General features: G+C 46.7%; 1 protein-coding gene across 1 annotated transcript in view; it reads right to left on the reverse strand.

The window, feature by feature from the left end:
- LOC135817065 (uncharacterized) overlaps positions 1 to 14,414 on the reverse strand; it is a 67,826-nt gene extending 53,412 nt beyond the window's left edge. Inside the window, exons 1-7 of the mRNA XM_065330165.1 lie at positions 13,862 to 14,414; positions 11,706 to 12,078; positions 9,920 to 10,249; positions 5,724 to 6,687; positions 5,379 to 5,422; positions 4,642 to 4,791; positions 1,633 to 1,751 (exon numbers count right to left, since the gene is read on the reverse strand). Of these exons, the coding sequence (XP_065186237.1) occupies positions 1,633 to 1,751; positions 4,642 to 4,791; positions 5,379 to 5,422; positions 5,724 to 6,687; positions 9,920 to 10,249; positions 11,706 to 12,078; positions 13,862 to 13,938 (2,057 nt within the window). The 5' untranslated portion in view covers positions 13,939 to 14,414. The remainder of the gene's footprint in view (positions 1 to 1,632; positions 1,752 to 4,641; positions 4,792 to 5,378; positions 5,423 to 5,723; positions 6,688 to 9,919; positions 10,250 to 11,705; positions 12,079 to 13,861) is intronic.
- Positions 14,415 to 15,051: the final 637 nt, after the last annotated feature.

Consider the following 15,051-nt stretch of genomic DNA (forward strand, 5'->3'; position numbering starts at 1 on the left):
TGTCTCTGTTCTATAACAATGACCTAGCCGATTGTCTCTGTTCTATAACAATGACCTAGCCGATTGTCTCTGTTCTATAACAATGACCTAGCCGATTGTCTCTGTTCTATAACAATGACCTAGCCGATTGTCTCTTTTCTATAACAATGACCTAGCCGATTGTCTCTGTTCTATAACAATGACCTAGCCGATTGTCTCTGTTCTATAACAATGACCTAGCCGATTGTCTCTGTTCTATAACAATGACCTAGCCGATTGTCTCTGTTCTATAACAATGACCTAGCCGATTGTCTCTGTTCTATAACAATGACCTAGCCGATTGTCTCTGTTCTATAACAATGACCTAGCCGATTGTCTCTGTTCTATAACAATGACCTAGCCGATTGTCTCTGTGCTATAACAATGACCTAGCCGATTGTCTCTGTGCTATAACAATGACCTAGCCGATTGTCTCTGTGTTATAACAATGACCTAGCCGATTGTCTCTGTTCTTTTCTGCCTTTGTGTACATGCACAATACCGGTAAGTGTTGTAACGGAATCTCAGCCATTCCGTTCCCCGGGACGCAGGACACAAAGGACAAGACTTGTTTGTGTTGACAAGAGAACACAGCCATGAGAGTGCAACTCCTAACTTGATCTGCGATGGACTCATCCACAGCGGAATTGTTGTCACGTTAGTTTTTGGCAGAAGTAAGATCAAGTGCGGATGCCTCTCCGTGCTTCTCGTGAAACTTTGGTTATGATCCGGTCAGGAGGTTTGGGACACATGCATCTACCGACTGTTACTCTCACTTGACTACCGCAGCTACAATATACACGGTCTGCGTACCTTTGGTCTACGGCAGTAGTTTGCTATGCATGATAGCATTATTGAGTCTACAGGCGCAAAAGACTGATAAGTGAAACATCTGGGCTGAGAAATCATCATGAAATGTGCAATCAGGCTCGTACCCAGGGGGGGGGGGGGGGTTACAGGGTTCGGATGAACCCCCTTTCTGTCAGCCGATTGAACGATTTTTTCTTCGTTTTTTCGACTTTTGTTGCCCTGCGCGTCATGCAACCACAAACAGACACAGTGGCCCCAGAGCACAAAGAAGTGACCGTAGACTTAGCTATTGGAACATTCTATCTACACAGAATATCCCGTGACTCTGTGCTTGGGTTAATCAATGATACTGGAAACCCAACTGACACTTGATTGGCTGGCCTGCAGCAGATACTTGCCGGCATACACTAAGAATGTGGCACAATGTAGTTAGTGAATATAATGTCAATGCAGTTGTAGCCTTTATCAGGGAATTATTCTGAGATAAACTGTAAAACGGCTAATTTTAGCGGGTAAAATGGTTAGAGTTTTATGAATCTGGACCAATTCGCGATGAAATATTTCAGCGATCCGAGTTTCGGAGTTTAAAAAGAAGGATGGTTAGTAATTTAAATACCTACATGCAAAATTTCGATTGGCATGGCAAACATTTAGAGAAAACACTCCTTTCGCTGCAACCGCTAAAATATCACCGTCGCTAAAAATTAGCCGTTTAACAGTACTGAGGGAGTTACGAGACTAGTATACATGCCGTACTGATTGTACTGATTGTACTGATTGTACTGGTTAAAATATACACTGTACCTTTGCTTGCTGCTGACACTGGTGAAAAACTCCTCTACATGATGCTGACAGTACACACACAGACTCCAGCAATAGAAGAGAGTGCGTGCGCTGCTTGATTTGGAAGAACTTTCCATTACCTACACACACACACACACACACACACACACACACACACACACACACACACACACACACACACACACACACACACACACACACACACACACACACACACACACACACACACACACACACACACACACACACACACACACACACACACACACACACACACACACACACACACACACACACACACACACACACACACACACACACACACACACACACACACACACACACACACACACACACACACACACACACACACACACACACACACACACACACACACACACACACACACACACACACACACACACACACACACACACACACACACACACACACACACACACACACACACACACACACACACACACACACACACACACACACACACACACACACACACACACACACACACACACACACACACACACACACACACACACACACACACACACACACACACACACACACACACACACACACACACACACACACACACACACACACACACACACACACACACACACACACACACACACACACACACACACACACACACACACACACACACACACACACACACACACACACACACACACACACACACACACACACACACACACACACACACACACACACACACACACACACACACACACACACACACACACACACACACACACACACACACACACACACACACACACACACACACACACACACACACACACACACACACACACACACACACACACACACACACACACACACACACACACACACACACACACACACACACACACACACACACACACACACACACACACACACACACACACACACACACACACACACACACACACACACACACACACACACACACACACACACACACACACACACACACACACACACACACACACACACACACACACACACACACACACACACACACACACACACACACACACACACACACACACACACACACACACACACACACACACACACACACACACACACACACACACACACACACACACACACACACACACACACACACACACACACACACACACACACACACACACACACACACACACACACACACACACACACACACACACACACACACACACACACACACACACACACACACACACACACACACACACACACACACACACACACACACACACACACACACACACACACACACACACACACACACACACACACACACACACACACACACACACACACACACACACACACACACACACACACACACACACACACACACACACACACACACACACACACACACACACACACACACACACACACACACACACACACACACACACACACACACACACACACACATGCAGACACACAGACACACAGACACACATACACACACATACACACACACGCGCGCGCGCACCGACACACACACACACACACACGCACGCGCGCACCGACACACACACACACATATCAGATCACATGTATGCAAGTTGATAGACTCGTTTTGTTAAAATCTCATCGTAATTGTCATAGTCAGCCAGCAAGAGTGTGTAGTGCCTTGCCATTACAGGCTAGGCTGGACTCATGTACATCAGGCAGTCATGCACTGGATTCAATGTACATCAGGTAGTCATGTACTGGATTCAATGTACATCAGGTAGTCATGCACTGGATTCAATGTACATCAGGCAGTCATGTACTGGATTCAATGTACATCAGGTAGTCATGCACTGGATTCAATGTACATCAGGTAGTCATGTACTGGATCATGGCCAGCAATCGAGGACATCTGAGTTGTAATTCTTGTACTCCTCCGAGGTGTGAATTTTGGCGTGCTGGGCCAAGCACAAGGAAGCCATCTGCAAAAAAACTGCAGAAAATGGTTGTTGTTTGATCCTTTGGTGTAATCTTTGTTTCTAGTCGAAGCTAGTTGCTGTTTGGAGCAGAAACGCTGAAATTGACTATTTTCTGCATGTACTCATACATGTACTCATGTACTCAGGCATGCAGTCTTACTCGTATTTTAGCTCTTTTTCTGGAATGGATGCTGCTCTGCGCCCCTTGGTGAACATTTCCTGCGCTCGTGGAGCAGCTGAAAAGGACCACTGGTATGTCTAGTTCCTGGTTTGAAAGTGGAGAGTCGACTTTTGTGCCTTGAAAAAGGAGTAGAGAGCGATAAAGGTACGTCTGTGGCTTATTTTTGAGTGCTCCTCGTACATTTTTGATCGTGATAGAAATTCTCAGACCAAAGTCAGACCAAAGTCAGCGCGATGATGGCCGTACAGTTTTCTTGTGGATTTTTTAGTTGTTTCATCTCGTATCTATGTCAGTATCGTGATGGTGAAGTGGAGAGGGTGATTTTCTTCCTCTAGGCTTCGTTCCGCCGACTTTGCTTCGTCCTCGTTGAAAAGTGATCCTGAAAAAAAGGTCGATTCGCAAAATTATGTTGATTTTGAATGTACGTGATGACACACGATTGCTGGCTATGTTCAATGTACATCAGGTGGTCATGTACTGGATTCAATGTACATCAGGTGGTCATGTACTGGATTCAATGTACATCAGGTAGTCATGCACTGGATTCAATGTACATCAGGTAGTCATGTACTGGACTCATGTACATCAGGTAGTCATGCACTGGATTCAATGTACATCAGGTAGTCATGCACTGGGTTCAATGTACATCAGGTAGTCATGCACTGACATCCAAAACACTGTACATGTCGAAGCTGAGTGCTTCCTCAATACAGACTACAGACTACAGTATTATCCTATGTGTGCTATACATGTACAGCCTTACAACAAGAAACTATCACATTAGCAATGAATCCTATCATCACCAATGTTACCCAGCAAGACACGCACCTCTTTGACGTGTTTCATGACTTCAACAACTGCTGCGTCCACGTGCTCTGTAAATGCTGCCTTTGGCTTCCAGACTGTAAAGGTGTTCTCCAACTGAACAGTACTTAGCTTGAGATAGGACTTGCACTCAGAGAAGAATGCAATGGCAGACTGGAATAATGGAATAATGACAAGAGAACACACAAATAATGCAAGAAAATCCGAAAAATACTTATAGCTATTGTTTGTGCAGCGGTACACTGTACCTAGCTTAAAAGACCACCTGCCTTCAGTGACCTTTTGTCACGCATGGACAGCTCTGCATAGAAAGTGCAACTTTTTCGGCAAATACCTGCCGTGTGTGCGACCATTGCCTTTTCAGAACGGTTTGACATCAAAAACTTTGATTGGAAAATAACTCCAGAGAAAAATCAGTTTCACTGCACCTATCATCTGTGCATACATACATACTCGTACAAGTGTGTGTACAGTCCACTTCGCTAATAACGACTGCGGATATAACGACAATTCGCGAATAATGACATAATTTTCATGCCCAGAGCAAAGTCCCATCCAACTGTGACACATATAATGAGACTTCGGGTATAACGACACTTCGCGAATAAGGACACTCTTCTGATGCCCCGCCGCCGAGTGTTGTTATAAGCGAAGTTGACTGTAACTAACACATTAAACCAGGAATAGGAGAAATGCAGCAAAATTGAGAATGCTATTCAACCATCACATAAGCCACTTACCGCCGACAGACAATCAGCTGATGGTCTCAAGGCTGTATCCGGACCTGCACAGAATATCAAAAGTAAAATGAAAATAACATTTGCTCATGTGCACGTGCATGCACAGGCACACACACCCATTCTCTAAATGAAAAGCTGCATAACCAACAAGTCGGATTTTATTAGCTGTCCCAATGTATGTGTGCGCACCTTTCGTCTTTTTCAGCAAAATGCCCCCCCCCCCCCCCCCCACACCACCACACACACCGAGACCCAGGCCAGACATGACTTGAAATAAAACAAATAAATCATCAGTTCCAGTCCCCCCTCCCCAAAAAAACAATTGGCGCATAAACAGTTACTTACTGAAAGATAACTCATCTGGGGAAAGTTTCTTCAGTTGCTCCACTTCTTGACTGAGCCAACTGTGTCCGCTATCTTTCACAGACCTGGCCAGCAGCTGTCCCAGCATATCGCCATGTTTCACCAACTCTGCACTCCATTTCCAACGTTCCCGGGAATGACGAAGAGTTGCGCCGCCAATGCCTGATGTTCCCATTGCTGTGCCTGCTGCAGTTGTCATGCCAACTGATTCCTGCAGCTCAGCTTCCTGCCCAGTTGCCATGGAAATGACGTGATTGTCGACATCTTCATCTTCTTCGATCAGAGAAGATTCCGCGTTCATAAAGTTTGCTGGCCTTCCAAACTGTTGATTCAGGGTGCGCTGAAGATTGGGTCGTGGTGATGCTGGTTTCCTGGAATCTCGACCATTAGACCCGTCGGTTCTATTCAACTGTTGTCCGTGATCTTCAAGTAGACGATGTAACTGCTGTACATATCCTTCGATGTGTCCTGCCAGTTTGCAGAAAGTCTGAAAGTTTCCAGTGTCCCAGTTGCCTTGACGTTGTGATGTTGTGACGAATGGAGACGCTGTAGCTGCAGTGCTGGAATGGTTAGCGGCGTTGGGCTGCGTGTTCGCTGCGGTATCTCCGTCTTCACTTGCTAGAGTTTGAAGAATAGCGGAGAGTTCCTTCATGACATCGGCACCATGGATACTCACAAGCATATCCAGAGCTGGCTTAGTCGCAAGCAGGGTAGCAACGGTCAAGTCAAGATGAATTGTCTTCATCAGATAGTCCAATGTGCAGATGATGCGTTCCATTCGTTGCTGTGTAGTTGCTGCTGCAGCAGTTGAAAGTTGAGCTATTCTAGCTTGTCGGACCTGTACCCAGCGATGCCAGACTAGTTCTGGTGTGGCAATGATACTGTAGAGTTGGATCATGTGATTACAGAACTGTGTTTGAACAGTACTGGGTGCATCCAGCAGTGCCTATAGTAACACAAGCACATGCACACACATACACGCGCACACACATGCACACACACACACACACACACACACACACACACACACACACACACACATGCACACACGCACACACACATTGAGACAGTTTGAACGTGCAAAGCTTTACCCCTCCCTTTCCCCATTAAGGCAGAATAATTGTAGGTTTTACAACGATAAGGGGAAAACTGCGCCGACTGTTCTGGCCTCAGGTCAGAGCAAGCAGAACATGTACTGGTCGATCCTGACCAGGTTCAGTCAAAACAAAACACATTGCTCAGCAGAACATGTTCTGGTCGATCCAGACCAGGTGCAGTCAAAAGAAAACACATTGCTCAGCCAGGTCTCGTTCTAGAGCCGACCTGGTGTCACTAATGTAACAAATGTGGAGATACAGATCTATATGTGGAGATACAGATCTACCGTATTTCCACAAATAGTAGGCCGGTCAACTATTTTTTCAACCCCGTCCTAACCCGGCCTTATAATCGATGACGGTCTTGTATTCGAGGACGGTCTTTTATTCGTTCAACCCAGTTTGACCCCGGTCTTCTATTTCTCGCCACACAGTTTTACCCCCCGTTCTTCCATTTTCTTCTACACAGTCTGAGCACGGTCTTCAATTTTTTCCCACAGTTTGAGCACGGTCTTCTATTTTTAACACAAGAACAAAGACTCATTTAGTAGGCCCGGTCTTCTAATCAGAGGCGGTCATTTATTTTTTCAATCGCCCCTGCCCCGGCCTTGTATACGAGGAAGGCGTTGTATACGAGGACGGCCTTTTATTTGCGGAAAAACGGTATATGTATATTACAGTATGAGTACTGTAAACCTCCTTGGCCGGATTTGTGCTGCTATACTATACACCAGGGAGTCATAACGTACAAGGAGAGCATGGATCCCTGCGATCAGCTAAAATGATACACGCTTTGTTCAAGGGATGCCCGTTGTAGTCGCTTTGGGGCAGGGCAATGTATGCACACCCGCATGCACGGCATCGCTAGTCTCAGGAGCCGTGCTTGGGATCAGTAGATCAACACGGCATCGCTAGTCTCAGGGGCCGTGCTTGGGATCAGTAGATCAACACGGCATCGCTAGTCTCAGGAGCCGTGCTTGGGATCAGTAGATCAACACGGCATCGCTAGTCTCAGGAGCCGTGCTTGGGATCAGTAGATCAACACGGCATCGCTAGTCTCAGGAGCCGTGCTTGGGATCAGTAGATCAACACGGCATCGCTAGTCTCAGAGGCAGTGCTTGGGATCAGTAGATCAACACGGCATCGCTAGTCTCAGAAGCCGTGCTTGGGATCAGTAGATCAACACGGCATCGCTAGTCTCAGGAGCCGTGCTTGGGATCAGTAGATCCACACGGCATCGCTAGTCTCAGGAGCCGTGCTTGGGATCAGTAGATCAACACGGCATAGCTAGTCTCAGGAGCCGTGCTTGGGATCAGTAGATCAACACGGCATCGCTAGTCTCAGGAGCCGTGCTTGGGATCAGTAGATCAACACGGCATCGCTAGTCTCAGGGCCAGTGCTTGGGATCAGTAGATCAACACGGCATCGCTAGTCTCAGGGGCCGTGCTTGGGATCAGTAGATCAACACGGCATCGCTAGTCTCAGGGGCAGTGCTTGGGATCAGTAGATCAACATGGCATCGCTAGTCTCAGGGGCAGTGCTTGGGATCAGTAGATCAACACGACATCGCTAGTCTCAAGGGCCGTGCTTGGGATCAGTAGATCAAGATCGCAACCATGATAGTAAAGTTGCATAGACCACAGTTCACAAAGAACTTCAAAAGCTGGATCAAAACACACATAGTATCGGATAGTATTATCTCGTACCATCTCCCCAGTAACTATGACTCCCTCCCTGGACCGTGGTATGCAGTGTGTGTTATGAGTACACCCTAGTTCCTATGACTCCCTCCCTGGACCGTGGCATACAGTGTGTGTTACGCGTATAGTGATTACTGTTAGGTACCTCCTCCCATCCTCCTGTATATTCAGGGGCGTAGGAGGGGTTTTGGAAGTGGTAAGACCGAAGGCCGTTTTGGAGGGGGGTGGGGGGACCTCCCCCGCGGGAAAATTTTGTAAAAAAGACACAAAATCCTGCGTTCTGGGACTGTTCAGTGTGCAGTCGAGTCGAGTACAGTACACTCGAACGCCCCTTATCCGGACGCCTCAGATACGGGCACGTCTCTCTACCGGGCACCTTCAGCTTGAGTTCCTATAGCACAAATGCTTCGAATTTGAGGGTTTCGAACTTTTTTCCGTATGTGGATCTATAATGCGCTGAAAAAGGGTGAAGAAGAAGCTAGAGTTCCCGCGTTTGAGCTGATGGATCACGTGTGGAGTAGTTTTCCTTACGAAAATTTGTTTTTCAAATTTTAGTAAAACTACGTTTTGAAAATGCTATCTCGAGCAAAGGAAAACCCGATTTCGGGTTGGTATACATGTGTGGATTACCTATGTAATCCACACATTTTTATCAATGGGTTCCTTTTGTATCCTGAACATGTGCAATATGTGCAATATGGCCCAAATAAACTTCTTCAAAAATGATATGATACATGGTAGATGAGTTATCCTGAGATACGGACACATCTGAGATACGGGCAATGCCCGGTACCAAGGTGTCCGGATAAGAGACGTACGAGTGTACTCAGTACGACTGCAGCTATCTAGATGCATGGCAGATCTACGAGTACAAGTCTAGAAAAAGGTCAAAGAGTATGATGCGCATATGCATCGATGGATCCTGATTTTTTTATTACGGTTTTGCACATTCCAGACGGACCACACTTTTCGAAAGGTGGTACGGCCATGGTCGTACCAGTCGTAGCGGGTGCTACGCCCCTCATATTACCTCCTCCCGTCCTCCTGTATATTTCCTCCTGCAACCTTTTCCAAGCTGGCCTGCAAGCACCCCGTACCCCGTACTTACCCTCACCTACTCACCTTTTTTCCATTGACCTGGGTAGCTACTTGCACGCCCATATTTGCCATAGCTACCCAGGCCTTTTATCTTGCACTCGTTCTCTCAAACTCTCTCTCTCTCTCTCTTTCTCTTTCATAATGTAGTCGTTCGTCTTTCTCTCCGTCTCTCCATCTCCCTAATAAATGTCTTCGTACCCCCTCCTTGTTCCATGTCCGTTGTGTCTGGGATGAGGACTTTTTTTGTGCACAGTGCATACATACGCAGCCTGGCCATACTTACATCTAATTCAGACATGAGAGTGTTGTCCAAGAGCAGACACACTTCCTTCCAGAGTCTATAGAGATGCTCTTCCTCAGTGTCGAAGAATGAATCGACCGACGCAATCGATAGTCTCCTGCCGAGTGTTGTCTTAGCCGCATCGTGATCATCACAATCACCATTATTGGCAGCAGCAGCAGCTGATGATGGTAACATGGTGGATATCTCGTCATGACTATGGATGACCAAACCTGGCTTGACTTTCCAACCCGCACAGTCTCGGAGCTGTGTCAGCTCTGTCAAGACCTGCAAGTGAAATCCAACATCCTTGTTGGCCTTCAACTTCTTTGTCTGTAGAAACAGATCAAAGACAAGAGTATAGTTCCCTTAGTAAGTCTATCTGCTAGTAATTGCACTGATATGCGCACCAGTGTGCAGTGCAAGTAGTATGCCATGATTGTCATTAATCACCATGCCATGACTATCACCCACGCAACCAGTACACATACAGAAATAAACGTAACACATTGACAATAAAACCCAAAAAATGGTCTCAGGAGCTTCATACACGGTAAGATCAGTATGACCATGGTCGTACCACTTTTTGTCCAGAATGCTCCGCCTAATTTATCCCAAGAAGCAAAAAAGAGCTCTAAAACGTGCCCTGTTGGCCGAAAAATCCAAAATATTTCCTCGGAGGATCCCCGTATGAGCAACAGTTTTCACTTGGCAAGCACCCGTACAGTTGGCCAATGAACTCTGACCCCACGGACACATAAGCATGTTGGCACTCAAGGAATTTGATGTTACATGTGGGCCTGAACAGATGGGGGGGGGCAGTATGCCAAAGGGCGAGGTAAGGGGTTCACTAGCCCCAACTTGGTCACCAGGGGACCTTAGCACCTGGGGAAATCACAAAAACGAGTGGAAAGTGAAATGAGTCTTGCTTCCAGACTGACCGTTCCAGTTACCCAAAGGGGAAGGGCCAGTTCATACAGACTCACTCACAGCATTGCTTTCGCAGACAATTTTCAGAGTCAGCAGGTATCAGCCACGATCATGCTTGTGTGTTGCATCATCTGAGACCACCAATCGCTTACAAGTTCCCCAAAAAATCATGGTTCGCGTGAAACTCGGCTAAGGTGAGGTCCAAATCAGGAGTCAAAATTCACATCGTTCCGGGTACTGCTGTAACCATGTATCGGAGAAAATGATATGAAAGCTCTACCAATCGCTGGTGTTACTACTATACAACTGTGAGACAAGGGGTCCAACTAAGGCCAACTCAGGAACCTGATTAGAGTGTGCTATCCTGCCATCATCAACGGCAGACAGTTATATCCAAGATGTAACGCTCAGCCACTCTCGAAACTTGTGGCAAGAGACCATCGTCTACACCGCATGGGTCACGCGATGAGGATGAATGAGAAATGTGCTCTCCGTCTCGCGATGTCGTGCTACGTCTCCTCTGATTCAAACGGCGGAAGTGGACCTTCAGCTACTAATCTTGTCACATCTCTCGGAGACAACTTGGTCAGCCACAGCATTCCCGGCACTAAAGAAGTTTGCGCGTTTCTTGACTCAATACGATCCTTACCAACCGGCAAACCGAAAAGGAAATCAGACTTTGTACACAGGTCTTAGAGTTATAATTTATATTTAGCTGATGCATTGTTTTTGTTTTTATTATTACTGCTGCTAGAATGGAGACGGAAGCGGGCCTGGCTTGAATCCACCCTTTCTGGCTCTGTACGCAAGCTGTATTATTACAATTATGAAGAATAAAACTGTTACCATGACAACATACTAGTGTGGATAGCCATTCCTGAATATCCGTGAGTGACGCTTTGCAGAGATGACTTTCATCCCAACACATCCTTCTTGCCCTGCTCAGAAGCTCAAGAAGACCCTTTGAGGCGTCCGCAGCAGGTGTCTTCGTCTTCTCCTCGGTTTCTCCACCATTCAATGTTTGTTTTGAAGTGACACTTTGACTCTTGTCATTCGTCTCCTCTCCTCCTGCATTGGACACACCATCATCAGCTCCAGTGTCACTGGTGGTTGCACTGGTACTGTTACTGGTGGTGGTAGTGGTGGTGGTGGCTGTTGCAGGTCCGAGGTGGCCATTATCGTCTAGGTACTGCTGTAACTTTACATTCAGTTTAGACAGAGACTCTGCATACCTGTGTGGGTGCAATCAGACAATCAGTGTGACACATAATACACACATACACATACATACACCCACCACCCACACACACACACACACACACATACACACACACACACACACACACACACACACACATACACACACACACATACATACAGACATACATACACACACATACACAGATTGGGCACCAGGATATACAGGGAACTATCTAGCATCTATATGTATTCCAAGTGTCATAACAATCTAGGTACTACTCCCTACACTAATGATCATGTCATGATCACTAATGATCATGTCATGATCATTAGTGTAGGGAGTAGATCCATTTAGGGGTGGTCGCAAAGTTCTTGTCGTCCCTGAGAAAGAAACATCATTCATTGAGGGAGAGCCTAAATTTCAAGTCGACTGGCACTGTCACATACAAGTATAAATGAACATGCATGCGATTCACGTTGTCCAGCATAGCATGTTGTGTTCATTTCGGAGGGACTGGGGGTCCGAGTACGAAATGAATGATGGTTCGTCTCAGGGACGACTAAAGGGCTGAGCTGCCGTGGATATTCGCACCACTGTCCAAAGACTCGGACCACCTGCCATGCAGCCTCTCATATCACATACCAGGAGTAACCTGTTACCAAAATGTTGTACAATATGCGGTATACATGGAGGCATTAGGCATATGCACATGCATATGCATACATGTATGTGTGTGTACTGTACCAGTTCAATCACCGTCACAATCTCAAACAAGGCACACGATTTTGCATTTCACCGAGAACAATTACATGTACATTCGGGTAACTCAAGAAACGTGGTTACTAGTAGTATGCGGCCATTCCTTCTCTCCCTTCACCCTGTTCATCGTAGTCCTCCCCCCCCCCCCCCTTCCCAATCTGTACTCTCTTGTACCATCATCCTTCAATGCGACGGACCCCACGATAGGCGGTCAGCCTTTGGGTCATCCTAATAAAGTTATTATTATTATTATTATTATTATTCTGTACTAGGGGGGGGGGGGGTAAAAGGTGGATATGTGATGGCAGGGTAACTACACGTTGTGCCCACTAAAGTAAGTGGAATTCTTTGCAAATCACTCAACTGTCAGCTTGCAAAATGTTCACTTCTTACAGTCAGAACTCCCCGGGAAAAAGTACTAGTAGCCAGCATGTCCCCAAGGTATCCATGGTAACTGTAGGTTCAGCTGGGGTTGGATGGCGAGTATTTCATAACTACCAACCTTTGTGAGCACAAGGTCGGGATAACTAGCCGCTGAATAGACTAAATTTGGGGGAAGTGATCACCAGAGTAATGCCAAGACCACGCCACGCAAATGTTCTTCACTGAATGCAGCAAAATTCCTATCGACTGTACATAATTATAATCATGCACATTAATGTACCCGTGAGTTTCACAGCAACGCAGCATTGTCAGCAGGGTTCTAGCCAAAGGAGGGGGCGCTGCAACTCCCCCTCCCCCCCCCCCCCCCACTTCCATTGAGTGCCCTCCTGTGAAAAAGTGCCCCCCCCCCCCACACTCATTTGTCGATTCTTGTTTTATTCATTCCATTCAACGGAAATGCAGTCCATGTTCAGTAACAGAGGGGTCATAAATGCACATTTGTCTGGGCCATGCGGCGAATTTGGGGATTCGCCCCCCCCCCTCCCCGAACGTTGCATTTTGCATTGCGGGACAATTATTTTGGTTACGAGGTAACTGTTTCCCCTGCCCGCCCCCTATTATTTTTATCTGGCTAGAACCCTGGTCGGTACACATTTGGAATGACAACTTACTCAGATTTCTTGTTCGCTAATTGTTCGTTGATTAGCTTCAGGTGCTCTTTGAGAGCATCTCGTGAACAACCAGACATTGGGTACCACCGCCTTCAGCTCCGTCGACCGACGCACTAGCTCTCGATTATAAGTAAAACTGGTAGCAAACAGTGGTTACGAAGACTTTCTTCTCGTGCAACTGGGTACAAAAGCCGAGTGGCTAGTGCGCCCGTTGCATTCTGCTCCTCCACAATTACTGAGCCGCGTAACTAATATCCACTAAAACACAGCTTCTCACTGAATAATATCAAAGAAATTCCTCTCTAGCGGTGGAAGCGGACATTTATTACCTAGTGTCTGCTGCCTGTAGCCCACACCCAGTACCTGGCTGTTTCATTTAGCGGTGCAACCTGGGTAAGTACTTGGGTCAGGACAAAACAGATATTCTTTGCATAGCTAGGATCTAGGAGCGCAAGCATAAAGTAACAGTTAGCAGAATATTTTTAGCAATTAAAATTGCTCTTTGAAACTGAACTCCTACTGACTCTGTCAGTTCCGCAAACTGCTACAAGTAATCTTACCTGCACTCGGCAGACTGTCTAAGTAAGAGTAAGACTGCAGCGCTAGCGATACAAACGTAACTGTCATGTGTGCAGTGCAGCGTCTAGAGCGAAGCTTCGAAGGTCAGTGCAAGTCATCCAAACAAATACCGTCATTCCATCGCTGGGGAACAGTAGTCATGCCAGCGCCTTCAGCCTGGCCTACGACTTACGACTAGTGAGTAGTGTCGACTACGACTGTAGTGTAGAGGACGAGTAGGGCCTACACTACACTACAGCCTGGGAATACGACTCCCAGACTGTCAGTCTGTATCTCATGTGCAGCGCTGACTCTGCCGAAGCAAAGCAGTGAGTACTAGAGTAGAGTAGAGTGGTCAAACTAAACTCCAGACTCACCCTGCTGTGACCACGCTCACGGGGGTACCACACAGCGCTGAAAGAAGACCCGAGTCTGAAGCCGTGAGGCAGGCAAGGCAGAGATAGCGAGGCCCACATTAGGCCCATATATTGGGCCATAGCACTATTTTTCAGGTGCTCCGTCCAAATGAGCATGGGATACTTGACTGGAAATAAATAATGCAGCGAATAGAATTTTTCCGTCTTTGACCACTAACTTGGTGGTGGGTCTGATCTACTCACCTCCTACCGCTT

Source organism: Sycon ciliatum, chromosome 5, assembly GCF_964019385.1.
Source record: "Sycon ciliatum chromosome 5, ocSycCili1.1, whole genome shotgun sequence".
NCBI lineage: Eukaryota > Metazoa > Porifera > Calcarea > Leucosolenida > Sycettidae > Sycon > Sycon ciliatum.